Consider the following 27,299-nt stretch of genomic DNA (forward strand, 5'->3'; position numbering starts at 1 on the left):
AAAGAACGCAGGTCCAAAGTCTTGAAATGGGGGCTTTGGTCTTTTTTTAGAATCAAACTCTCAACCTCGGCGTAGAGAACTCTGGCTTGCAGATCACAGTGTGCAGAGTTGATGGCTAGGAGCTGCACTGATGGAGAATGTTAAGTAGCAGGAGATTTATATACCCATTTACCCAGAATTTCTTTTGTAGCTGAGTAGAGTACCCATTTAGGCTCTGTACACAGCTCTGCAGGAATGCAGGCAGCAGCAGTGAGACTTTCTCTTGCAGAGTTTTGCTGTTGAATTGTGAGGGACGAATCTCTCATGTCTAATCATCTGCCTGGATCATCTGAGCTGGAAGGCAGCCATAAAATAATCCTCTGAGCTTGATTTAGGGGGGTCCAGTATATACCTTGCTCCTCTTTTACTGTTTGATTTATGCTGCAAAGCACAGTCATCTTGCATAACAGATGACATTTCTGATAACTTAAATGTCAGCGTGTTTGGACAAATAAAGACTTTTTGGAATCAATTGCCAAACTTAAGAAAGAAAACAACCCCCCAAAAAAAATTATTTGGATAGAAATGAAATGGATTTTTATCTCTGATAAAACAAACAAACCAACACACAAGAACATTTTGAATCAATTCAAATGTTCTCTTTTCACCTTAGGTTAATTGTAAAATGAGAAATGTGATTTTTACAGCCAACTAACATATTTCTTTCTGAAGGCATTGGAATAATTTTTTTACTTTTCCAACATGAAACAAGTCCTTAAGATGTCAAATCAAAGTATTTCAGTATTTTCATAGTTCTGCTTTCCTGGTTTGACTGAAGCGTGTTGCAAACCTAAAGCTGTGTATAGCATCTGCCACACAAAATTTCATTTTTCAACTATGTTTGGTTAATGGGCTGAGAGAATAATAAATTTCCCAGCACTAGGTAAGAGGTCAAAGCATGATAGTAAACACCATGTAGAGACAGTGAACACCAGGTAGGTGTTTATTAGCCAGCTAGAGCAAAATACACGCAAAGAACAATCAGATTTTACCATATTGCTGTTCTTTTCCACATTATATCTTTTTGAATCCTGAAATGTAAGTCACTGGATGCTGTTGACTGTAGGCAGTCAACAAACAGGAATGCAAGTCTCTCACAACTCAGCAAAATACATAGTCAAGCAGGAAAATACAAGTCTTTTGCCCACCTTTGCATTTTCATTTGGCTCTTACTGAAAAATTAAAGTAGATATGACAAAAAAAGGATTTACACATGACAAACCAAATCTTATATGTAGTTTTGTATCACTTGTGATACAGCATGTAAAGAGTCTGTCTGTTCATGTGAAAGTAAGAGAAAAAAGATGTGAAGTATTCAAGTGCAGGAATTGCAAATAGTAACAGAACTAGAATAGCACTAAGGCTTCTTCGCAAGCTCTCCTGTGTTTGAAGACTTGTGACTTGTTTAACACGCTAGCCATCAAAATTCACAGTGAATGTGGTAGGATTCCCAGCTACTGCTGGAGGGGACAGTGAAAAAGGCCTGCTGGTTCCTCCTCAGTTCTTCAGGAACTGATGACTGAAAGACAGGAATAACCCCTCATCATCGATTCTGGAAAGAGCCATTGGGGAAGACCTTCCTCAGCTGACTTCTCTGGGCCTCTGCTCATTTATGCCGGATGAGAAGCAGGTCTCATTGTGTCACGTGAAGTCCTTGGGAAGACCAGGCAACATTAAGCTGAAGAGGTTTGCAGCCGAACTAGGAAAGTGAGGGGTTGGGTGCTGTTTTATCCTTTTTGTTCTAACATGTTCTGGTCTTTTACCACGTTGCTAGCCTGGAGTTGTCTCTGCGCTACCACCACCAATTTTCATTTTCTTTACTACTGGAAGGGGGAAAAAGTTAGAAAGAATTAAAAAGAAAATGGTTTATAATTTCTGCTCTTTCTTCTGACACCTGGTGAGACATCTGAATTCAGATCAAATTCTAGAGAGCCCACTGTACCGCGGGGGCAGCTCCCCCATGATTTCAGCAACATCCATAGCTGAGCATTATCTGTCTGTCAAAATTCAGGAGGTTTTACATTATTACAGTGAGCCTGACTACAGGAATATGTAATTTTCACTGAGATCAAATGAAAAGATACTGATTACAGGAAAAAACCCACAGCGGGAGGCATAAGAACACCCTATTTGTTTAATGTGGGCAAGTATTTACTAGAATTGGAGGATTCTTTTTCAGAAAAAAAGTACTTGGAATTTCCATCTCTCTCAGGTCCTTGGTACACAGAAGGGTTTCATTGATTTCTGTATAAACATTAAGATTAACCATGGAATTTATGTAGCCTAATTTGCTTTTATTCTTCATCTTATTAAATATTAATTCAGATTTAACAAAAACCCTTCTACCTTAAGATCAACAGAAGACTGCTGGATTGAAAATTATGTGGAAATACAACTATTCTGAGGCTGAGTTACAAAAAGTGCAATGAAGTAAGTACAGCTAAGGTAAAAAATGTCAGAATGTTCATTTTTCATAATTTCCTAATACTTTGATTTTTATTTTCATCCTGAATAGGAAATAGTAACTTCTCTATAAAATGGCAGGTTTCTGAAAATTATGATTCAAAAATAATAAAATATGTTTAAGAATGAAAATGTTTTATTTCAAGTCAGTTTGGCATAGAATAGTGCTCGAGTAAGTGGCCAGAGTGCCTCAGGAACATTTTCCCTCAGACCCATCATGCTTCCACTCTATTCTGTAGGCTGTGTTTTCTTCCCTGTGACATACCTCCTGCCACTCACTGCAGCTTTCCCATAGATCTCGTGGTGCACCATGAAGTAAAGAACTTGGCCTGTGGGATACACGAGGCATTTAGACTAGCACTCTCAAAGGAAGAATGACTCAAAAAAACTTTTACAGAAACTATATACTGTATGTAAAACATATTTTGCCTAGAAATCCTAGGTCAGCTCTAGCAACAGGAGGGGAGTAACAACTCTGTTCTCAGCTTACTGGTTACATCTTATAAGGCCCTATTTATGTTTGGTGCTGTATACAGCATAGTAAAAGTCCAGCTCCTATAGAGGTTTTAGGAAAAAAGTAGTTCTCTTTGGATCACATTTTGATCAGTCTCTTGAAAGCGTGGCCTTTCCTGAAGCGCTCTGTATCGTTCTGCATAGGTAAAAGGCATTTCGAATCTGTGTGTGCCTGGCCCTCAGTGCTGGTGTAACATGCACCCCTCAAGGAAAACAGTCAGCAATAGGGATGCTTCCTTGGGTCTGTTTTGCTAACCTCTTGGCAGTCCTTGCCATTCAAGGATACTAATGCACCTTTTCCACTGATAGCAATAGAGATACTATAAACCTTTTATGCATCATAGCAAATGACTTCCATCATTAAAACAATTCTCTTACTTTATCTTTTTTTTCTTTAACATAGGCCAATTTCTAAGTTGTGAAATACAGTCCAAGCTTGAAAAACTTTGAGAAATAATTTAAGCAACTTTTAGGGCCTGATGTCTTCTTTTTCCTTACCCAGCCACACACCAGCAAGTTCCGTAATAAACGATATTAAATAGTAGCAATGCAAACCTCTCCGGTGCCAATCCCTGCTTGAGAAAAAGAGCAGTGTCAGTGAAGACTAAGCAAGAACCCAAGCCTACTCTATGCTTCAGTATCAGTAATGTCACAGGTTCCTTTCTTCGAGTTTACCAAGGGGCCTCAGAACCACAGCACAGTTAAGGTTGAGAACAGGAGCCGAGCAAGGAATGGTTCTGCTGTCACGTGGCACTGGAATCCACATGAGGGAACAAGTGCAGCAACCTCAGAAATGGTTAAAGGATAACGAAAAAAAAAAAAAATCTGTTAAATGTAACCCAAGGTGTTTATTTTCAGTTTCATTAGCATTGATAAATACAGATTCTGGGGGACTGGAAATTGGCTTGTGGAGATGCAGAATATTTATTTCTTGTGTGCAAGAGTTGGAGCACCTCTTCCCTCACATCTGTGCCTGGCACAGGCACACAGTGTCTCCAGAGAGGAGACAGGAATGGAAAGGAACATCTTTGTTTTTCCCTGTCAGATGCAGGACCCTTCTGCTTAGGTCTTAGCAAATGGTGTAAGGAACAAATCCTAATGTGGAGTTCATGTTAGGGAAAGCGTAGCTCGTTTTTCAGGTTTTTGCTTGTAATATCACTCCTGGTGCTGAAGGTAGCATGCAGCAGTTTACACAGCCATTTTCAGTGTAAAGTCTGACTTAAGTACATGCACAAATACCAAGAGACCCAGAGAGCTTGTAAGCCCTTACAGCTTTGGCTGGGGTAGGGAAGAGTGCAACGTTTAGCACAGACTGCGGTACTGAAGAGACATTCCTACCCCTCAGTATGAGACAACAATTTAAATTAATTGCCCAGTAAGGCCCCTGGAACCAGAAGGCTCTGGAAGGTGTCTACTCTGACACCAAATGATGGCTCAGCACCACTCCACATCAGTATGCTATGGCCCTGGAATACTCTCTTCCCATGCACAGCTCACCCCGTTCCACAGGTGAATTGGCAGTAAGGCAGCTCACAGCCGAGTACCAGTGTGCCTGATCTGAAAAACACCTCCTGAAGCACTGGAGCAGTGACATACAGATGTTTCAGAGAAGACTGGAGTACTCTCCTCCTATTGGCAATGAGGGAAGAGCAGCCCCCAAGCTGAAAAATGATCTGATAGAGGAAGGTCCTGCTGTGTCTTTCCTCTCCTTTAGTGTATATATGAAGTCTCTAGGGAAAGTAACAAGGAAATACAGGACATTGCATTAGTAATAGAGAGATGATAGTCACCTTCACATTGCTCTTATGGCAGATCCAGTGGGTGATGTGGAAGAGATGATCTCCAGCCCCAGCAGATTTTTACTTGAATGTGACTCATCTGCTGGGGCTTGGTTCCTGATCAAGTGAAACCATGCTGGTAGAGTTGCTTTTCAGCTTTAGCAAGTACTACAGTCCTTCTCCCTCTGGTAAACGAGGGACAGAGCTCCAGCAACATCCCAGGCTCACGGCTGGTGCCAAGATCCCAAGGAAGCAGTCATGTCAGGGAGCGTTTCAATTATACCAGCCAGGGTGAGGAAAACCTTGTGTTTTGTATATGGCCTTTGCAGTTGTTTATAAAACCTCTGGTATTTTGCAAAATGAAGGGAAGATTATTTCTTGTGTTTGCACAGGGAGAGCCCCAGCTCTCTGTTTACCACTGAGTCACCAGCTTAGCATCAACTTGACCAATGCACGTAAGCTGCAGCCAGTTAATTCCCTCTTGCTGCCAGCTAACCTCTGGCACAGAGAGCTGCAAACGCTTTTACCACATTGTAGACGGAAAGTTCCTGCCGGTTTATGACCAGTTCTTACTGTAACCGAAGCAGCTCATGAAGGCTTTTATGTACTAATTGTCTTCCAAATTGTCACGGTGGCTATTCGTCTTAAATTTACATTCTGGAGTGGATCGTGAGCTGCAGGAGGTAGAAAAATAGGCTAAATGAGTTTCTGCTTTGAATGGACAATTTGTATTTAAGAAGGGGTCTAACTGAGGAACAGAAATGCAACCCTACAGTGTGTCTAACTCAAAGTCTCCAAAAAATTAGACTTGGGTACAAGGGAAGGGTATCTAAAACAGAGCTCTCCCTTTCTCAGTATTCATCATCTTCATCCTCAATTTTCATAGTAGCTCACTTACTGTGAGATACTTACTCACTTACTGTTCACTTGGAACAGAGGCTGAGCAGTTAATTATTGAATGATGCGTGCCCTGGCTTGGGGTAGACTGAGGCCGGAACTCCCAAGGGATGGGAGACAGCTGCTCAGTGCCCATTGCCGTTTCACTGACACTTAAGGGAATTAGTGCAATTAGCAATTGTGAGACAGAGGAGATTCTCAAGCTGACAGTTTCATACAGGAATCCAGGGAAGCTAATTTTAATCTTCCTGAATGTAGGTTTTCCTGCAGAACAGAATACTGGGAGCAGATGCAACCCTAGAGTGCTCAGATATTTTTCTTGGAAGAAACCCTATGCTCCTGTGAAATAGTTAGCAGGGGTCTGATTCGTCTCTCATTTCTGTAAACATCCTAGTGTTTACAGCAACACCCCAATGTTAAGTATTACTGTACCACATCCAGATGTCCCAACTCATGCAAAACTTTATGAAGCCAACAGGAATTCTTCTGTGGATAAGGCAGGCTGCAGCTTGCTCTAGATGGATGTAACCAGAGCCAAAGTTTACTCTCAGTTGCACTGGCAGGAACACAGGAAAACTCCATAAAGCTCCAGATTTACAGTGTACTGACTGACAGCAAAACATGTCCCCAGATACTGAAACTTACCCAAAGGAACCAACTTGTTTAAGCATCTTGTTGGACACGGCCAGCGGCACACCTTAGCTTTTGACCTTTCCCTCCAGCTGTGACTTCTGTTTAGCTTTTAGCTCTGTCACAAGTCCAGTTTTTCCCTTCTCCCTCGCCATACGAACACCTAACAACTTTTGTTCTATTAACACGCCATCTTCCTTATTCACGATACCATGGATAGCTTAGCAAAGGGAAACTAGATGTAGCAGTAATTTCTATTTTTTTGTGTGTGTTAGGAGGAAAAAGTTGCCCCCCCAGAGCATTACCCCTGCACTCCCACCTGCCTTACTGGAGTTCTACTTGACACACAACCGTTCTCTGCCTGCCTGGATGAGGATTACAGCTCCCAGTCACCACCAGCATGCACCCATGTTTTCTCAAGCCAGGGGCTCCCTGCAGTGGGCTGTGGAATGGGCACAGGGAACATCCCTTGCACAAGCAGCCAGGAGGGATCCGCTGCCCAGGTTCCTTCTCAGCCTTCAGCCATACGCTTACCAGTAACACATCCGCACCTGCCTGAAGCCTGGCCAGCAAGGCTCCCAAAGCCAGAGGGGTTCTCCGACTCCTTTGCAGCGAAACGGCAATATGAAATAGATGTTTTCAGGGCAATTCCATTGAAATCCTACCTTTCATTTCTCACTACATACATTATATTACAGTATTTAAAGAGATTTCTCTCCAGCAAGGTAGAAGACAATAACTCCCCCTCCCCCACCTCCAACCCCCCACCCTCACTTCCTTAGCACAAGTGCTGGGACAGGTGATGTCATAAGATAGTGTCATAACGCATCTTATTTAAAGGCTGTGTGTCACTCACACCAGCTGTTTTCCTTTTGATTCAATGAGACCCCCACTATGGACTTTCTGAGAGATCATCTTTTAATAACTGGACCCCAAAGAGCCTTGGTGCCTTCCTCTAATGTACTTAACACTGTGTTATTTGTTTATGCCAGAGTATAACAGATCTGTAAAAACCTTGATCAATGTGTGCAGCATTTTTGATCGGTGATATAAAAAACTTAATCTCCTGCCTATTTACAGCATAAATATTTCATATATCAGGTCATAAAATACTCTGGTCTGTTAATAGGTGTGGTGTTTTTTCCAAGGACACCCTTTCTTCCACATTATTGCTAGAACTGGCACCGCTCAAGGAAGACTGACTGGCTACTCAGTGCAGGACGACTGTTGAAAGCTGTCAGCTGAGGTGTGGGGCACATGGAAGACATTCTTGCTCTGCCTGCGCACGACACTTGGGAACGGGGAGTGTTGCAAGGAACAACCCAGCAAGTCACAAGAGCCTTTGTGGAGATGCATCAATGTACAATACGACACTAACAGCAGGAACAGGATCCCGTTGTGTGCCAGCGGGCACCGTGCGCAACAGCTTGTGCTGAATGGCTCCAACACTTACCGTTCCAACAACTCTGTGCGATACAGGCTTCCAATCACAAGCACGCCGGTGCTGGCTGCCTGCGGGCTCGGGTGGGCGTGCACGGTTTCCCCGGTGGGATGCCGCGGCTCCCGTCTCCTCTCTGCCAGCATCTGGCTTCGGGCAAGTCCCTTCACCACCCTCATGTCCTTTCCAGCTTCTGTGCGTTTTGGTCCCAGGTTATCTCTCCCTGCTTAACCACAGAGCATTTAACTGGGTAGAAAATCTCCCATTTTGGATTCAGGATTTGGATTATATCCCAAGCATTTGTACAGTGCCTAGGAATATAAGGACCTGCTGGAGTGCTGACTTAATACTAAGTTAAGATACCTTATTTTCATATTGTCATAAAGTTGGGGTTTTTTTGAAATGGATCAGCTCTTTTCTTCATTCTTTAGGTTCTGTCTAGGTATAACTAACTGAACAAAATTTTTTTTTAATTCGTTTTTGAAAATGTTCCAAGGAATTAGAAACAGTAACACATGAACTGCAATGCAGCAGCGGGCCAAAGAGGACGCCTATTACACTACAGTATTAAAAATAATTCTTTGTGTATCGGGATTGACCAGGACTGATTTACAGTTCTAGGAAGGAAAATGTGATACAACTGACACGACAGATGACTCTACTGAGGAGGTGTCACAGGCCCAGTCTCTATGGAGCAGGAGACTGCAGTGAAGAAGTGCTGTAGGGAAGTGCTGGCTGTTTCCAGAGGCGGCAGTTTTGGAGCTGGATTCAACCAACCACATTGAAAAGAATAATTATGGACCCCTAGGCTTCTACACATACTGTAATTGTAGCTTTAAATAACAATTATTTACACATGCAGAGCATTCCTATTAATTGATACTATTAACATCTGTCAGACAATTCAGTGACATACCGACAAAAACAATTAGGAACATGACTTATTAAGCACTGTCTCTCAGGAGAGGCACCAGCTATTATTCCACAAACCAGAAAGACAGGAAGGATATTTAATGCCTATTACAACAATGAGTATTATTTCAGAAGCAGGATAACATAAGACAAAAATTTGTGTTCACAAAGACTTTGAAATAGCTGCAAACCTTAAGAGACAGTATGACGTAATTCTGACAGCAAACTGTGAATGCGAAAAAAAGGCTGTTGGTGGGAACGTTAAGTTACTCAGAGACCAAGGGAACGTTAAGTTGTACATTTACCCGGTAATTTTCAAATAAAAATATAGTTTTGCTACTTTCTACATAAATTATTTCATTGAAATTACAACATCTATATATAATGCAAAGAAACAGATCAGGTAATCAAAATACTCTTTTCTTGGTTTATCATCTAGGAATTTCAGTTTTGGAACATGATTGGAAACTGCTCTTTTCTCTCCCATGGTTTGCTTTCTAAAAAGTCATTAACTTGCCACTGCAAAAGCGAATTAGCTTCACTATTCTATTACTAGAAAAATTTGACTATTCTCTGTTTCCACACTGAAATCTATAATTAAGTTATAGGACATCAAATTGCTTGCAAATATCTGACAAAGTATTTATTAATATGTATCTATAGAAAAGAAAACATTTTCTATTCAAAAAGGGGGTAATCTATAGACTTTACAATAAAGTGATTACTAAAACGATATTTGAAAAAAATTACAAATTTAAATGTAATTCAAAGACCTATTTCAGGATTAATTTGCAAATAATTTTTAAATTTAACATTATTATAGTAACAAAATAATAACATGATTAAATGAGGAACTGGCACAGCTGACACTAAGGCAACTGTCCATTTTATTTTAAGATTTGTATCTATTTAGATTTAAAAAATTACAAAGGCTCTAGCTATCTTTTTGTAAGCAACAAAGTTATAGTAGAAAACTAATTCAGAGGTTATGAAAGAAATTTTATTTTGGTACTATCTAAAATTATTCTACGTCCCACTGTACATCAGTATGACACCAAGGAAGAACTGCCTTCTCTTATTACATAGCTATGATGGATTTGGGTTTAAGATTAAGTTTTAAAGCTGACAATTACACCAGCATATGTTAAGAACCTGGCTGACAGGGTTCCTGGGTTGCTACAGGTGCTCCATGGAAATACCCTTTTTCAATAATCACTGACGGTATTTTCTTCACTCTCTCCCATGTCAGCATCATCTGCTGAAGTTAAAGAAATCAGCACAGAAGCAGCAAGTAAACCAGAAGACAATGTGTTGCAAAGCACATAATGCTCCAGTGAATAGGTTACGCTGAGAGTCTTTCACCCTTTGTTTATTCATTGCTTTTAGCAGTGACTCAGTCCTCCCACAGGAAAATCAGCAGAAGGGCACTCAGAGGAAGGTTTTACACTAATTCCTCAAATTCTTCCCCAACCTCCTCCCCATCCTCTCCAGTTCTACCCAGTGTAGGTTCTGGCTCCACTACAGCACATGCAACAGCAGCAGCAGGTATGAGTGGATCACCAGGACTTGGAGATACTCCTTCCATCCGTTTTCTGGCTGGTGGTGAAATGCCCTGAGATTTCTACCTTTGTAAGAGGAGCTGTACCATAGAAGGTCTTTTCATCAGATCTGGTTTCCAGACCTATCAATGGTGGCAGCAGTTAGCATAGTATAACATTTCCACAAAGTCCCACATTGCTTTCTGAAGACTTTGTAGAAAACTACAAGAGAAAAAACACAAGTATGTCCTTTCCTTGCTGCTGGTCCCCTTCCTGTACGGGCCAGACAAACAGGACGATCTCTCTGGTATTTGAAGGCAGCATTATGAAGGTGGCATGTGGCATGCATTTAAGAGAATGGTAGTACGCTATGGAAGATCTTATGTCCCATTTAGGTATATTTGCTGCAGAATAAAAAAAAAAAAAAAAAAAAAGCATGTATATTTTAAAAGTGCCCCATATCAAAGAAAATGTTGCAGGGAGGAGCTGTTAGCTTTACACCTGTACTACTTTGGTTTACTTTCCAGTACGCTGGGAGAAGCTGGAATGGAAACCAAGTCCACTGCTTGCAGTTGCTGAATACATTCTTAGTATATAAATGTGCATTAATTTAAATGGGAGAAGAAAGAATTAGTATAATTATTTATAATTTTGTGAGCAGTCCTTTATGTTAAAAAACAGATCAGAAACTTTTTGCAACCAAGTTTCACAACCCAGGGCCTGCGGATGGGAAAAGGGGCAATAGAAGAGGCATTCCCAGGAATTATTGTTCCACAGCCCAATACAGTAACATTGGAAATTACACAAAAATAATGTCCCCCCAAAGACTTAGGTTGACTTTCACATTGCTTAAGTAATCCTCCAATTTGGTGATGTCAAAGTCAGTGCTCATCACTTTAGTCAAATGTGCCCCCTATTTCCTCACCGTTTGTTCTACTGCTGCTTTAAAGTCTACTGTGCAGAATACAAACCAAGTCAACTGCATGTGGGGAAGAAGGAAAACAAAAAATTTGACAGTTGGAGAATGAGAAAGAAATATGTCAAATACAATGGCTTTCCCTGTTCTCTATAAAATGTATTCCCTAGCTTATCCATGTACCCCAAAGCTGATATTTTATAAATGCATATGAAGCACCTAGTGGAGCAGTGGCCCTATATCAATATACAATTTTAATAGTTATTATTTGGTTGTCCAAGACGACATGCTGAATATGTATATGAATATATATATATGCTCTGTTAGTGCAGAACAAGCCACTAAAAATGGTTGAATGCACCTTTACATTTTAAGTGCCACTCTCTTATAGAACAGAATATTTTCAGTTGGAAGGGACTTAAAATGATCATCTAGTCCAACTGCCTGACTAATTCAGGGATGACCAAAAGTTAAAGCATGGTATTAAGGGCATTGTCCAAATGCCTCTTAAGCACTGACAGGCTTGGGGCATCGACCACCTCTCTAGGAAGCCTGTTCTAGCGTTTGACCACTGTCTCAGTAAAGAAATGCTTCCTAACATCCCGTCTAAACCTCCCCTGGCACAGCTTTGAACCATTCCCACGTGTCCTATCGCTGGATACCAGGGAGAAGAGATCAGCACCTCCCTCTCCACGTCCCCTCCTCAGGAAGCTGTACAGAGCCATGAGGTCCCCCCTCAGCCTCCTTTTCTCCAAACCAGACAAACCCAAAGTCCTTAGCCACTCCTCATAGGACATTCCTTCCAGCCCCTTCACCAGCCTTGTTGCCCTCCTCTGGACACATTCAAGGACCTTCACATCCTTCTTAAATTGTGTGGCCCAGAACTGTACCGAGTACTCAAGGTAAGGCCGCAACAGCACTGAATACAGTGTGTAATCACCTCTCTTGACCAGCTGGCTATGCTGTGTTTGACACATCCCAGGATGAGGTTTGCCCTCTTGGCTGCCAGGGCACACGGCTGACTCATACTGAGCCCATCCCCAGATCCCTTTCTGCAGGGCTGCTCCCCAGCCACTCCCCTCCCAATTTATACTTGTGCCCTGCGTTACTCTGTCCTAGGTGCAGAATCGGCATTTGGACTTGTTAAATTTCATCCCATTAATTATTGCCCAATGCTCCAATCTATCTAGATCCCTCTGCAAGACCTCTTGCCCCTCAAAAGTCAAGATCACCTCCCAGTTTGGTATCATCAGCAAACTTGCTAATGGTACGTTCAACTCCTGCATCCAGATCCAAATATATTGAACAGAACTGGCCATAGAATTGAGTCCTGAAGAACACCGCTGGTGACCAGTCGCCAGCCAGGTGCAGCCCCATTCACTACAACCCTTTGAGCTCTGCCCTTCAGCCAGTTCTTCACCCACTGCGCCATGAACCTGCACATTTCTCAGTTGGACAACTTGTCCAGAAGGATGCTGTGAGGGACAGTATCAAAAGTCTTACTAAAATTCAGAAAAACTACATGCGCTGCCTTCCCTTCATCTACTAAATGGGTGACCTAATCATAGAAGGATATCAAATTAGTTAAAAAGGACTTTCCCTTCGTGAACCCATGTTGACTCTGCCTGATGACTGCATTATTCTGGAAATGCCTTTCAACAGTAGCTGGTATAATCTTCTCCATAATGTTTCCAGGAAACATTAGACTAACAGGTTAGACTAACAGGTCTGTAGTTCCCTGGGTCTTCCCTCACACCCTTCTTGTAGATTGGAATGACACTGGCCAGCTTCCAGCCAGCAGGCCTCCCCAGGCTCCAAAGACCTTTGGTAGATAATCGAGAGGGGTCCTGCCATAACATCCGCTTGCTCCTTCTGTACTCTGGGATTAGTCCCATCAGGCCCCATGGACTTGTGTGCATTCAGCTGATACAGCTGGTCCCTGACAATTTCAGCATCCACAAACAGAAAGTCACTGTTCCTACACTCATGGTCCTCCATCTCAGGTGACTCCAAGAGTGACAGGACAAAACTCCATCAAGGTAACAAGAAAGGCAGTCTGGATTTTCTTCCTTAGCCAAATGACACAGCCAAGAGAAAGCCTAGATTCATCAACAAAAGTTGTCTGACAAATGGTAACAACCTGTTAGCACAAAGAGGGCACAATTCATGGCAACATCTCGTGAATCCTGCTAGCTCAGTAGCCCCCATAAAATAGGAGGAAAAGTGGCATAAAAACCCCACAACTATCTAGGCCTATGCTATCTAGCCTACACTAACTTTTATTTTGAGTCACCCTGTAAGCAGTCAGACCTTACACTTGGTAGAATTTGGAAAGGTTGTTTCTACCTGATGTGAGGGTTGCTATCAAGCCAAGAGGTCCTACATCATGGAAATAATGACATCTGTTCCTAAACTGAAAAAAATTGGTATGTGTCCAGCTGAATGAATGGGGCTGGGCATTTGCCTGTGTGAAATCTATAAATACACAAAACAAAGGGACTTGGAATTTAAGCCCTGGAAGGCTGACATCTTGTACATAGAAGGAAACTGAGCCAGAGGTTTATAGACATCTCATCCCAATTTTCTAAGTAGAATTATTCCAGTATTTAGGAACCCTATGTCATTTACCTCCCCCGCCCAGATGACTTAATTCCTTAACTACATTTGAAAGCTACAAGTTCAACTCACTGTCCTCTTTACATGGTGTAGGACTGTAGAATATGTAGAATGACTACTTGGGACTTGAATTTAGTACTACAGTGATTCAATAGTTTCCTCCAAAATTAAAGAAGAAAAGACAAGGCAGCGGATGCACTGGGACTTGCGGCAGTGGTTCAGGCACACTTTATGAATCCAAAACCTATAGCCTTTACAACTAAAAACTTGTAAGCCTCACTGATTGATCAGGAATTAGATTACCAGGTCTTTTTATACGTCAGCTGTACAATACAAAACCAGAAATATAGAAGTTAACAGACTGAATTTCAACATCTGCTTCTACAGTGGTGAAGAACAGGGGTAAATTAAGACATTACAGGCACAAAAAAGAGAAATTTATACCAAGCTAAAATTCCCTTTACCCCCGACACTTTTCCTCTGACACAATAAAACTAATTTTACTGTAGCCATTTTATGGATTATGACCCTTCACTCTACTTCCACTGGCCAAACACAAACATTCTTTGTAACAAACTGAGCAAGCTGGGAGTGGGTAGGTGGGATGCGATGACAGACACAGAGGAAGGGAGACAGACAGACAGAGAGTCAAGGATATCTTGGACTTCCTTTTTTCTCCTCTATGAAATTCATTTAACCTACATTTATAGTACATAATCTTGTGAAGGGCTTGCTTGTTTCAGGCAACCAAGAAAGGAAGAAAAGCATAGGCACAGCGGCTTTGCAACTAGCCTTTCATTCTATAAAAAAGCTTATCATACAGATTTTAAGCAGTAAGTCTTTATATTAAGCTTTGGAAATAGGCCCCACTTATAGCTAGAAAAAAATCCCAGATCTTCCTTTAGAAATTCACCTAATTCCTTACCTCGAAGGTGCAATAAATTTCAGGGTTAATTTTTGTTACATTGGTCAATGCAAGATTGATCAATACAGACTTTTTCCCCTCCAATTCAACTGAAGAACAGATGCTAATTAAACAAATAATTCTGGGAGTCCTGGAAAATATAATGTAGTCATAAGGATTGCAAAAAGGGATGCAAAGAGGCCAGCACTGTTTGTGTCAGAAAAGACAGTGGTAGAGAGTTGTTAACTGGTCCTCAGCCACTGATCTAGACAGAATCTTACAGGAGAAGTATGTCTAATTATGGTTTTAACCAGAAACAACTACGCATTTTTTCTTCTGCAGGATCCCACTCACATTTGTATTGAAGCAGTTACTTCTGAACTAGAGGGCACTCTGCTGGCAGACAACTTGAACACATCTACAGATATTGGCAGAAAAGTGGTTTTGGAAGACCTACCTCACAAAAAGCGTCATCAGCTCTTATGCCCATTCCTAAATATGCAACTTTAATATGCATGAGAAGACTGAGGTACATATTCTTTTGTATTATCTGACCTGTGTAAAAACTATAGTGTATCTCGGACTCTAATTAGTTTGCTAAAAAGTTACCTAACAGGTTAAAATTAAAACTCTCTTCCTGGCATTAGATTTAGAGACCAAAGAGAGCCTTAACTTACAACCTTGTTTAAAGGTCCACAGTGAAATTCATGGAGCTCAATTTAACACCATAAGGGAATCCACTCCTTTGTTTCCAACACTATCATATTGTGTGGTTCAAGGAAGTTGATACTATTTGCATCAAGCTTTTACAGATACCTAAATAAGACAACAACTCTGTTCTACAAGGCACTGAAGTTTTATATACAGGGAGAAAAACCTGTCCTGAAATCCTCACCAACTAGAGTCAAAAAACTCCCAACATTATTTGTCATGGAACTGAAAGAGATGAAAGGTCAGCACTGAGTTCTTTGGAATCAGCTGCAGCCTCATTTTTAAAGGGACTGATTTCACTGGGTAAACAATATGGTCAGCTCAGGTCACATTTGCATGTCTTAGCAGGGGAACACATGAGAGTCTGGTACATGACTGTGGGTATGTCCACACAAATATTATGTAAACACTGCAGTCAGTATTTATAGATTTGTGTCTTCTGTGGAAAATGCCATTTCTATGAGTACACTGGAACTATTACGATAGGGCAAAGTTTGCTCTCAGTTAAGATCCTGTTGTTCAAGACAGTGTTCTCCTGATAGAGAGTGAAATCATGGCAGCACTGTGAAAATAGGCTTACTGTGCTCTGATAAGAGAAAAGCACTGCAGACATACAAGCTGCACCCTTAGCAGAAAAAGGAGGAAAACAGAGAAGAGAAAAGGGGGAAAGAGTTCACCTCATGAGGTGTCTTAAGCCATCTGAAAGAAAACCTTTGTCAAAGAAACTGAATGTTGCAAAGAATGGTAAAAAGTGGTAAATTACAGTTTGGTTTCTTTTCAAAATAATTCCTTAAATTTAGTCTCTGAAATTTGAACAATCCATTTTACTACTGACACAGGCTAAATACTCCAGTGCTTCCACCTTCCATTTTCAAAAGGTGCTTTAACACAACTATTGTACATATTTTAACATTATAACACCAGAGATCTAGGTCCTGGCACTCCAGGGCAGTTGGGAGAGTGCCTAGAACCAGATCTCTGGCATTCCAGGCTGTTATGTGAGCATAAAAGAAAAAAAAAAAAGAAACAGGACTAAAGACTGAAGCGCTGCTTGATGAGAAGCTATGCTTTTGGTTAGGAATCCAAAAGCCACAATTTTGTAAATAAACAATGAAACCACCATCTTTATATAAATAAGCCAAAGACTTGCAGAGCTTGGGAAACCTCTCATAGCAGATATTTTTCAGTTTGCTTCTCTGTCTTCACATTCACTGACAACTATTATTCCCACATCTAGTTATTTAAAATGGGAGCTATGAATGTAAACACTGTGTGCTTCCACAGTTTTTAACATAGATATATCATTTATCAGAGGGAACAGCAGCTCCTTGTTCAGTCACATCACGTTGTACAATATTAAAATTCTCTGAGAACGATGAGGAAACTGGAATGTTGCTGCCCTCAGAGTTCCTGGCGTGTCTGTACAGCATGATCCTCCAGTACACTGTAGAATAATTTAGGCTGGAAGGGATCCATGGAGGTCATCTGGTCCAACACACCACTCATAGTAGGGCCAACTTTGAAGCTGGATCAGGTTGCTTGGGGTCATTTGAGTTCCCAATACATTCAAGGATGGAGATGTCACAGTCTCTGTAGAAACTGTTTGATCAACCTCATTTAGGAAAAAAGTCTACTATCCATTCTATTTCCCTTGCTGCAAACTGTAATCCACAAAAAATCAGTAATCTCCAAAACAAAAATGTATAAATAAGACTAATACGCATTACAAATATGGGAAATAAAGATATAGTGGCTGTAAATTTACTCAAACAGTTGTTAGAACAAAGTATCTAATTGGTCCAGAAGGACAATGAACTATAAATGCCAAAACCCCACTTCTTGATACAATATTATTCATGTAAATTCTATTCGCATTTCTTGCCAGCAGTGGAAAACTTGTCTGCCATGCGGATGGGCTTAATACCTAAATGGTGCAACTCAAATCTAGCATGACTGAAAACAGATCTCAAGAAGCTCAATAACTCTATGGCAAATCTATATAGCAGATATTATTAGAGGAAAAATTCTAAGATGATATTTCTTAAAGGACTCATTTTAATTTCAACCTCAAGTAAGATTGTTAAGATACACAAAACCCACTGTCTACTGAAATAGTAAATATTTTAGTTTGAGGGAAGTAGCCTGTTCCTTATGCATATACATTTGCCCAGTCTCTAAACACAAAATTGTGTCTAACACCAACTGCATAACTGAGCTTGCTTCTGTAACATGTACAGAAATGGTGTTAAGCAAAAGTGTATCCATAACCTATGCCAAAAGGCTTAACATTTACCTTGCCTACTTTCAGCAGTCTAAAAGTTAGCCTAGATTTGCTTTCTAAACTCGCTACTGTCAATAGAGATGGGGTAGAGTGATCTTGCATATCTAAGGATGAAGTTTCACAAGAGTTCATCTCTTTCCACTGATTCTCTAACTTAGTCTAGGTACCTAATAATTAGACTGCCTAACTTAATCTCATCTATTTTGAATATTTAGATTGCTGCATCTTTAAGGGGGAGAACTAGACAAAAAAATCAGGGTGAGAAAATGTACACAAGCACCAAATGACTATAAAGTGATCAGCAGCTTAACCAATTGATTTTTAAAAAAATTCTGTATCAAATGCATTACTTTTTTTTTTTTTAAACAAAGCACTAAATTAGTCACGGCTTCAAAAATAAGCTAAAACATGTACAGCAAGTTTGAGTATTTAACTGATTACCAGACCAACACACATACAAAAAGCATAATTTAATTATCATCATTTTGAAGTAAGCATTAACAATGAAATAACTGTCACAAGTCTTTATGAATATTTAAAAGCCTAATACAAATATCCAAATTATTAGTAAAGTTTAGTCATTTAAAGTGTTACCAATAAGACGCTCAATAACTCTGCATTAAATGCTAACAAGCCCTTTCTAGAAGAACATTAATTTACAGTAATTCTTCCTAACAATTCTTTGTACAGTAAAAAAAATTAGATTTGAGTTTTCCTACTTCCCTCTCCCACCCAACCACCCACACAATTTTGCTCTCAGACTGAGCTACTAGCCAATCAAACCTGATGGTAAAAATCCTCTCAACCAAGGGTCCAAGATCTCCGTTTTAGCATCCAGCTCAAATGCTCTTTGGGAATAAAATCCATGTTTTTGTATAATGTGCAAAGTGCAAATTTTCTCCAGTGCTATCACAAGTGAGTGCTGCTAAGAACTTCACCACAGAATAAAACAGTAACAATTAAGACTTTTCGATTTCCACTAGCTCTGTTACAGACAAATGTTAGATGATGTTTACAGGAATGACAGATCAAGTGGATTATATACCGGTGCTTATTAGGTCAGGTACTTTCTGATTTCATTAGGCCAAACCAATGTTTTTACTCAAGTTCTTCAGTTTCCTCTGTAAAAAGGTCAGCCAAATCTGCCACTGTCAGAACTGAGGCTTCTGACTGTTTCATGGAAGAGCTTGTGTGGCTGTGGGAAAAAATTGCATGCAGACATCAGAGAAGCAATCAAGTAACAAGCTGAAGAAAGACCGCATGGTTCAGAGGCCAGTAACTGTTCAGCTTTGAAGCTCAGCAGGAAAACCTCTCTTTGGTGATCAACACCAAACACCGCAGAGGCAGCAGAACATGGGATAATCTGCTTTGCCATCTTTTACATCTAAGGGATTGGCTTCAGCTTCCAAGCATAAGGTTTGATATTACTTTCAAAACATTAGCCTTCATTGGATCATTCAACCACTGCATATTTATCTGAATTTTATACGCAAAAGTAGTGCTACTTTACAGATCTGGAAACTGACTAAATCATTCTTTCAAAGCTAAAGGTGAAATCTTTCATAACTACAGCCAAAGATATGCATGTAAATTTTTAGTCTCATAATTTGTAACAGACAGGAAACTGGAAAAATAACTAATCTTCTTAAACTAAGACCTCCTCCTAGATTTGTTAAGTCTATGCAATATAGTTAAAGAGGTACAAACCTCCCATACTTTATGCATGAAGAATGTAAGTACCACTTTTGTTCCATTCGCAGTCCGTCATTCCTTATAGATTTTGAAAAGATAAACACAATGAAAACTGCTTTCTGTGTCTGCACACCAGACTGACTTATGAGCTAGCATCTGCACAACTCTTGCACTGACTGCAAAACCAACCTGTGAGACACAGAACTGACAGACTAGGTTTGTAGAATTTAAAAACAATGCAAGAAAGAATTCATGTCTTTACAACAGATGCTGTTGCTCCAGTGTCAGGCTTTATATTTACTTTATTAATTGCAATGCTTTTACACTAATGGAAATAGATAAACGGAAAAGATAAATCATAGTTTATTAATTAATTGGGCTTTTATGAATCAAAATATGCAAAATGTAACCAAAATATTCTCCAAAGAATTAAAATACCTTAGGCTTCAAGTTACTGGAACCAGGTTAAAAGATCAATTTTTCAAGTGTTAGAACTTTTTTATCAATCAAAACAATTTGAAGGAGAACAGTTGAAGTTTGTATGTAAAATATGCATACCTAGTTGCAACAGAAGTATGGTTGAGTCCACCTTTTCATTTTCAGTGCAATAATGATGTTTTAAAAATATTCAACACCTACCTTCTATCTACAGTTTTCAGCATAGTCTGCATTCTCTCTTCTATTGTTGCTTTTATCAGGAACCTATGAACAATGGTAGATCTGAATGTGTTTAAAAGAAGAAAACAAGACCAGAAGTGAGCAGAAGTTATGCTGTTACTGTCAAAGTTCAAGACCTACTAATTATTATGAGTGCTGAAAAAACACCTCTGTATTTTCAGAAAGAAATCTTACAAGGTGATTAACAACTTCCGCTGACATTTAAGGATGCTTAGTGCCTCCCAGAGCACACAATTCCTTTTGGCCAGATCACACACTAAATGAATATAAGCTGTATTAACTAAAATCCTAAAGCAGATGCTGGGCAAAGTTCTGCTTTCTGTGTCCCTACTATAAACGAACAGTCCTCAAGAGCCCAGCCTGTCATTTAAATAAATGACTTTGGCCCGCTGGTTACATACAGTGTTTATACTGCATCGTCACAAGTCAGTCCAAGAAACAGAGCTCAGTGTGATGGATAATTAAAGCTCATTCCCAGAGTTTTAACAACATTGTTCTTGAAGATGGCAACATACTATAAATTTTTGTTAGAAGGCAGTAACTGTAGTCAGTAAACATGAAACTGTAAACACCAGTAAAACATTAAAACCAAAATGTCAATAAACATAAAACAAAATGAGAGCTCCAGGCTCCCCAGTATAAGCACTTTTCAAGATACGAATCCTTGAAAGTGCTTGGATGGTTTGTTTTCAGATCTGAAGTTGAAACTTTGGCAAGTAACACTATACAGAGGAATGCTGGGGGAATACTTTGTGATTCATAGGCGAAGGTCTACCCAAAAAAAGAGAAGTAAATACGAACAACTGAACTGGTAATAGTCGCACCAATGAAAGTAAACAGAGTATTCCCTTATGCTCACTGCACTTGAACACAGCCCTCTTTCAAATAAGCCTTGCTGAAGTCTTATTCTTAAGTAGTACAGCACACATTCTTGCTGGTTTTATTGCAAGGTTTTTGCCAGACCTTTTGTGCCAGCATCATGTAAAATTATAATGCAGGCTGTTGCAATCAATCTTTCCTATGCCCTCACGGTTAATTCAAAATCTTTACCAACACACCCAAATATCCACCTGTTCATAAACATTCTTTCACATACATGCTCATTCACGCCCTCTCACTTTGCCTCCATTGCCAGAACATAAACCCCACTCTTATTCTAGAATATTATTATTCCAGAATTGATTCCAGCTATTTTCTTCTTCATGCACAAGGTTTTTTATTATTTTTTCAAGAGACATGAAACCTAAGGAAAAACATATACATCTTATCTGTTCAGGACAAACTTTCCAAAGCCTTTGTTAAGTGTTCATTACCAGCCTTTTAAAATCTACAACACTGAAACAAACAAAAGATATGCAAAGACATTAACATCTTCAGAAAAAATCTTGTTGGGGGTGAGGGCAGAACTGTGATTAGTTTTTCTAATCAGTTCTAAAAAGTGTGTGCTATAACTTCCTTTTTGAAAACAAACAAACAAAACACAAAAAAAACCCCAAACACACACAAAACCCCAAACACACACACAAAACCCCCAATCACACACACCACCCCCCCCCAACTTCCCCCCCCAAAAAATCCCAAACCTTACGCAGCTCCTAATGCAGAGCTGGGAATGACCAGCTAGAAGGAGCCTCTACAGGAAACTAGGAAGGGCCATGCTTGAACATAGCCACATATGACATAAATGGTGAGTTGCTCAGACATGCAAAACTAAGACGTTTCTGGACATGCTTACAAGTAGAACTTCAAAGTTAAAAACTACGGCATCTGCAGCACACATGAAATAGGGCAGCAGCTGAATGAGGTTTTTCAGAATTTTGGACTCAAAAGCCTACACTCTTCCTAAATGCCTAAATGCAATTTGCTTCTGCATCTTACCCCTGTAGCACAGAAGAACTCCCTAAAACATACATCATGTATTTTCAGCAATTTTTTTCTAATTTTAATCTTTCTGTCCCTTTTACAATCATCTTCAAAAATAGGATTTGTATGAATACCCTCATCTCCAAAATTAAGAAGTTCAGTGAACTAGATTTATTCTGATTACAGTATGCAGTTTTATTCTGGACCATATCTAAACCACTCAATGTAATTTTAACTCTTACTTTGTTTGGCCAATACGATGTACTCTGCCAATAGCCTGTAGCTCATGCGCAGGATTCAGAATGGGTTCCACAAGCAGAACATGTGTTGCTTCAATGATGTTTAGTCCATTGGAACCAGTGTGAAGAGGCAGCAGCAAAATATTGATGTTTGGATCGTATTTAAATGCAGAGAGATTTTCCTAAAAGGCAAACATCAAAAGCTTCTCAATAAAGAATGTGGGGGACATCCCTGTATTTTCAAGAAATTCCAGCAGCTACTACAGCCTCCAAAGCGACAGTCTTGCAGCCTGACTGATCCACGACCTGTCATCCCAGAACAGACACTTGACAGGTATCAGGAAAACAAGAACTTCTTGCAACTTTGACCAGTGCCTCATCTTTAACATCCATGCCAACCCTTCCTTCTCAAAAGTGAATGTACTATTTATCGCCAAAGGCTTTGAATTGTGGCTTTTTGTGATTATGATTTTTAGAATTCATGAGTTAGAGATCAAAGCTTCTGCCAAGCAAATTTGCTGCTCTTACATTTTCTCAAACAAAGCAATGAAGTAAAAGGATCAAATTAACTTCTGTGAGCTGTAATTTTCCCCACTGAAAATCATTTTAAGAAAAATATCCATTACATACCTGAAATTTGTTAATTCCATTGATCTGAGAAAAAATCATGTTGTTGTCATACAAAGCTTTTGAAATTATGTCCAACACATCTTGCCACTGTAAAAAAAACCAAAACCAAACAACACAATAAAAGCAACTTAACATTACAAACAGCAATGACAACTAAAATATACTAATTAACTTGCCTAAGAAAAAGTAGATAAAAAGGTCTTTCAAAATACTTGCATTTGCAAGTTAAAAAAAGAAAAAAAAGGAAAAAAAAAGAAAAATATTCGTGTGCCAGGAACTGAATCTTTCATAAAACTAAATAAGAAATGTAATTAAAAAGATCAGCTTCAATAAAAGAAATTGGTAGCCATCACAAAACCAGTTTTACAATTCATCAAAAATATCTGGACATTACATTTAAAAATATCTAGAATTTCTAATGCTCCCGTATAAATCTAAGTGTTTGCCCTTTAAAGAGACAAGCTTTTACATCTGTTGACTACAATCATTGTTCATGTCCCAGTTGCGTGAACTGCCCTACAAATTCTCAAAACAATCAAGTGGCTGTACAGAATGACTCAACATTTTGGTAGCTAAACTAACTCCTGAAAATATTGTGACCACTTTAAACACACACACACACAAAAAGACATGACAGAAAATGGTGATTAATACCGTTGAGAAAACTAAGGATTTAGCGCCTGGATCTTTAAATTGAATTCTCTTCAGTGTTCGGACCACAGCTTCCACTTTGGTGGAGTGACTTCCCTTTGAAAAGTCAAAGAACAGCATTAGTAAAGTAGGATATTAAACAAGTCCTTCCACATTCATTACTTTATTAAATAATGTTATTTTACAACTCTTACATATCTTTACAGAAATTTAAAAATCAGCAACCTGGAGGAAGGGCAGGTTAAGTAGCACTGAACTGCTTTTATATCCGCCTTATAATGCACTGCCATAGGATCAGCAGTGTACTATAGCAGGTGCGGTACATGGAAGGACAAAGTGCCACACAGATGCACCTGTCTAGTTCTGCGTGAGGCAGAATGGATAGCCCGTTGGATAGTGCAGTTGCACCAAACATGCCAGTTAGGCCTACTGAGGTTTAACTTAGTGGCACAATCTTTAAAGAACCTTCCAAATGCACACTTAAATTTCCCTCTCTTCACACCTCTTGAAAACTGGCAATGAAAAATCTACCTGCATGCTATTTGTGTTGCTTTTGTTTCTCACTCTGGCAACACCAAACTTATGCTCAGTACTATGAAGCTTGTTTTAAAATAGTAAGAAATTGGTAAATATAATTAAATTAATTCTTGTAGGATTGCGCACTGCAATGAAAATATCTTCATATTCTGCATTCAGAAGTATTTCAGTACTTAATGAATCCAATGCCACATTCTACTTCTTGTCCACTTTGGTTTCTGTACTCCTCCCTTTCCCCTTACATCAGGAAGAGGATTCTAAGAAACAGTCCTTTGGTATCTCCTCCTATTTCCTTCAGTATGCATTTTGTATAACAACAATTTTACCTAAGATATTTTTTTAAGAAGCCCCTATTTAATTCCTTACTAGTTCTTACATGCGTAGTCATTTCAAGCTGCACTAAATTCAGCTGGACAAATATTGTTTTATTTCTGTCTGCACCTGTCCTCTGAACATTGAATTAACTATGCTGGCCTGCTACAATGACAGATCAAATTTACTGAAGTTATGCTGCTTGCAGAAGTGGCAGGGAAGGATGTCAGCAGTCTAAGCACAAGTTGGGAACCACTGCTGGGCTGCTTGATCATTCATATGTTAGGCAGCTAAATAAATGCTCCAGAAATACATGTAAAAGACTTTCTGCACTGTTTTACCAAAGGCTGCAATAAGCAATACCACTTTATTTCCCAGGGTCTTACGTAGTAATTCCAACTCTGTGTCACAGACATAGAAGTAAAATAGCTTTTCTCATGGCATGTCTGTTACACCTGGTAGATATTAACACTGTTTCCAAAAGTTAGATAGACAATTAAAAATGCTTATTGTAGCTGTTCTGATCTGCAAGAAGGAATGACATATGTGCAGCCATACGGCAGCTGCCTGCCAATCGTAACTAACTTCTGTTAGAAGATCTGAGACTAACTTCTGGAATTTCCTATACATTCCAGGGTCATTTATGTGCTTTTCTGACACCATTCATCTGTGTTTCAATGACAACAATTCCGGCTAATCTGCTCTGTCTTTTCCTCAGAGACTTTTTTTGGACATTACCATAAGTCTTATTTTTCCCTGCTATAAGAGACAGTAGCTTAGCCATTGTTGATCTTTCCACCCTTCAGAATTCCTGTGACCTGGGTGTTACAAACATCACTTTGTAAAAGATCAGTCAGAGGAACTATGGCAAAGAAAAAACAGTACAATGATCAAAGTGGTTACGGTCTTTTTGCTCTATTTTTTAAACAAGATAACTAAGTGTGCAAAGTTCTCCATCCCTCTGCTTACATTATGTATTAGACAAACTATATTAGACTTGTCATTGCACTAACAATTGGCTAGAGCTTTGGTTCACAGCACACAAAAATTTTCAATTTTGTTCTCAGTATATATGGATTGATGAAACAGATAGGTTTTCAGCCTGCCTTAAAAAAAGTGTTACCCCACTCATTACCCTTACACATTGAGTTGTCATTTTGCTGAATATCCAGATAAGTATTCATAAACAGATTAGCTCGTTCTAATTAACTATGGAACAGCACACATTAGAATCAAAACTACCCTCTAACAAACAATTTCTGTCTCTGATGACAGGCCAGCAATATCCACTGTAATAGTGACCAGACACTGGAAGCTTTCACAGAACCAAAACATGCAGGGATGCCAGTAATATCTCACAGTGTAAAATCCTCCCATTTACAGTAGTCCTTTTGCATCTAAGTCATTAACTTAAAATTATTAGTGCTGGTACAATAAAGAGCAAGAAGGAAGGGGGTGGGGGGGAAGAGAGGGGTACTGAATACAGAAAGGGACCAGAGGGACTGAGAAAGTTCAGAATAAAATATAAACACTGAAAAAAATCACACAATTTTCATATATATACGGCAAGATATTGATCTTAACCTCAGTATTCTATAGAAACCATAGTAAATTAGTTATCCTTTGTTAACTGTCCTTAACAGTTAACCCCAGGGATGGAGTCGCCATCCCTGGAGGTATTTAAAAGACGTATAGATGTGGCACTTCAGGGCATGGTTTAGGAAGCAAGGTAGTGTTGCGTAAATGGTTGGACTTGATGATCCTAGAAGTCTTTTCCAACCTTTATGATTCTATGATTCTAAAGGAATAATAGGTACAAATTTTTATTTTTAACAACGCTGCTTGTTTTGTTAGTACATGCTACAGTACAAATTGTAAATTTTTTGTGAAATAAGAATCGACTTTGCCCAAGAAGACATGTGAATTCACATAGAACTTGTATTTCTGCTTTGCCTGAATTTTTTTGATGCAGAAATACTTCAAGAAAACACTACAGCCCCTTTACACAGGACAGTAGATGACCCGTTCCTTCTGTGTCTACTTATGAAATTTAGTTATTAATTTTATTTTATTTTTTAACATGATTTATGAAACGTAATTGAAATTTTCTTGTTAGAAACAGCGTGATATCTCTAAATCCTGAGGAAATAATCTGTTAAAAAGGACTTAGGAAATGAGGCCCTAATAAGTAGCACTTCAAAAATATAGCCTATTTACTCCCCCTGGTGTCACATGGTGTCAACTACTTCAAATCTAATAATTTGAGTTAGGAAGCATCTACTCATAAAATGGAATTCCAGTTGTCCAGGGAGGCTGACATAACTAGTGCGAACATGGTAGCACTGACTTCAGTACAGGCCAGCAACCCTAGTATACCTGCAAGGTTCAAGGAGACTTGCACAGATACTATGGAACTTTTTGTCAGCACATTTGTCAGCACATGTTATTACTTTTAACTAGACTAACGAGATTAAAGCTATGATTGGTATGTCCAGCTGTATTACAATAATATCTTAATTAAAGATAGCAGTATCATCTAAATCAGAATATTACCAATATTAGTCTCTTACCTTTTCATTTTAGGCCAGAATAATTATTTTTTTCCACAACTGCAATAACCACAGGTTTTTGGTTTAACACTATTCTATAACAGATTTGTGCGAAGCAAAAATGTATCTGTTCACTACATATGTGTCGGTATTGCTGAAGACTCATGGAGATGCTGCCTCTTTCTCCACCCCTGCCTACAACCCAATGAAAACCCTCTGTTACCAAGAAAAGTAGATAAAACAGTGCAATCAGAACTGATTTCCTACACATTGGTGTCTAGAGGTTCATTAACTTTTTGTCATTAGGAAGGCACACAAGTTACAAATGAAGTTTCCCCACAGCCTTGAACTTTAAGGTATATTTTGCAGTAAAGGGAAAGTCAAGCCACAGTATTTTGCTGAGTAGGAGACATCCTTTATGTGGATGGCCATTTTAATAAGACCTGTAGAAAATTAATTACCTTTGAAACTCAGACTCTCTGTCAAGTTGTTTGAAATTATCTAATGGGTGG

At 39.3% G+C, this 27,299-nt stretch overlaps 1 protein-coding gene across 4 annotated transcripts in view; it reads right to left on the reverse strand.

The window, feature by feature from the left end:
- Positions 1 to 8,568: 8,568 nt before the first annotated feature.
- The window catches only part of SHPRH (SNF2 histone linker PHD RING helicase), a 65,058-nt gene continuing 46,327 nt past the window's right edge, over positions 8,569 to 27,299 (reverse strand). For 2 of the 4 annotated variants that reach the window (XM_064446985.1, XM_064446986.1), the window contains exons 26-30: positions 23,393 to 23,485; positions 22,739 to 22,825; positions 22,112 to 22,290; positions 19,968 to 20,048; positions 18,092 to 18,831 (exon numbers count right to left, since the gene is read on the reverse strand). In XM_064446985.1, coding sequence (XP_064303055.1) covers positions 18,735 to 18,831; positions 19,968 to 20,048; positions 22,112 to 22,290; positions 22,739 to 22,825; positions 23,393 to 23,485 — 537 coding nt within the window. In that variant the 3' untranslated portion in view covers positions 18,092 to 18,734. Of the gene's footprint in view, positions 10,613 to 18,091; positions 18,832 to 19,967; positions 20,049 to 22,111; positions 22,291 to 22,738; positions 22,826 to 23,392; positions 23,486 to 26,808; positions 26,983 to 27,299 lie in introns of those variants that run through there. The other 2 variants (XM_064446988.1, XR_010372167.1) reach the window with 2 other exon arrangements.

This window comes from Phalacrocorax carbo, chromosome 3 (genome assembly GCF_963921805.1).
Source record: "Phalacrocorax carbo chromosome 3, bPhaCar2.1, whole genome shotgun sequence".
NCBI classification, from domain to species: domain Eukaryota; kingdom Metazoa; phylum Chordata; class Aves; order Suliformes; family Phalacrocoracidae; genus Phalacrocorax; species Phalacrocorax carbo.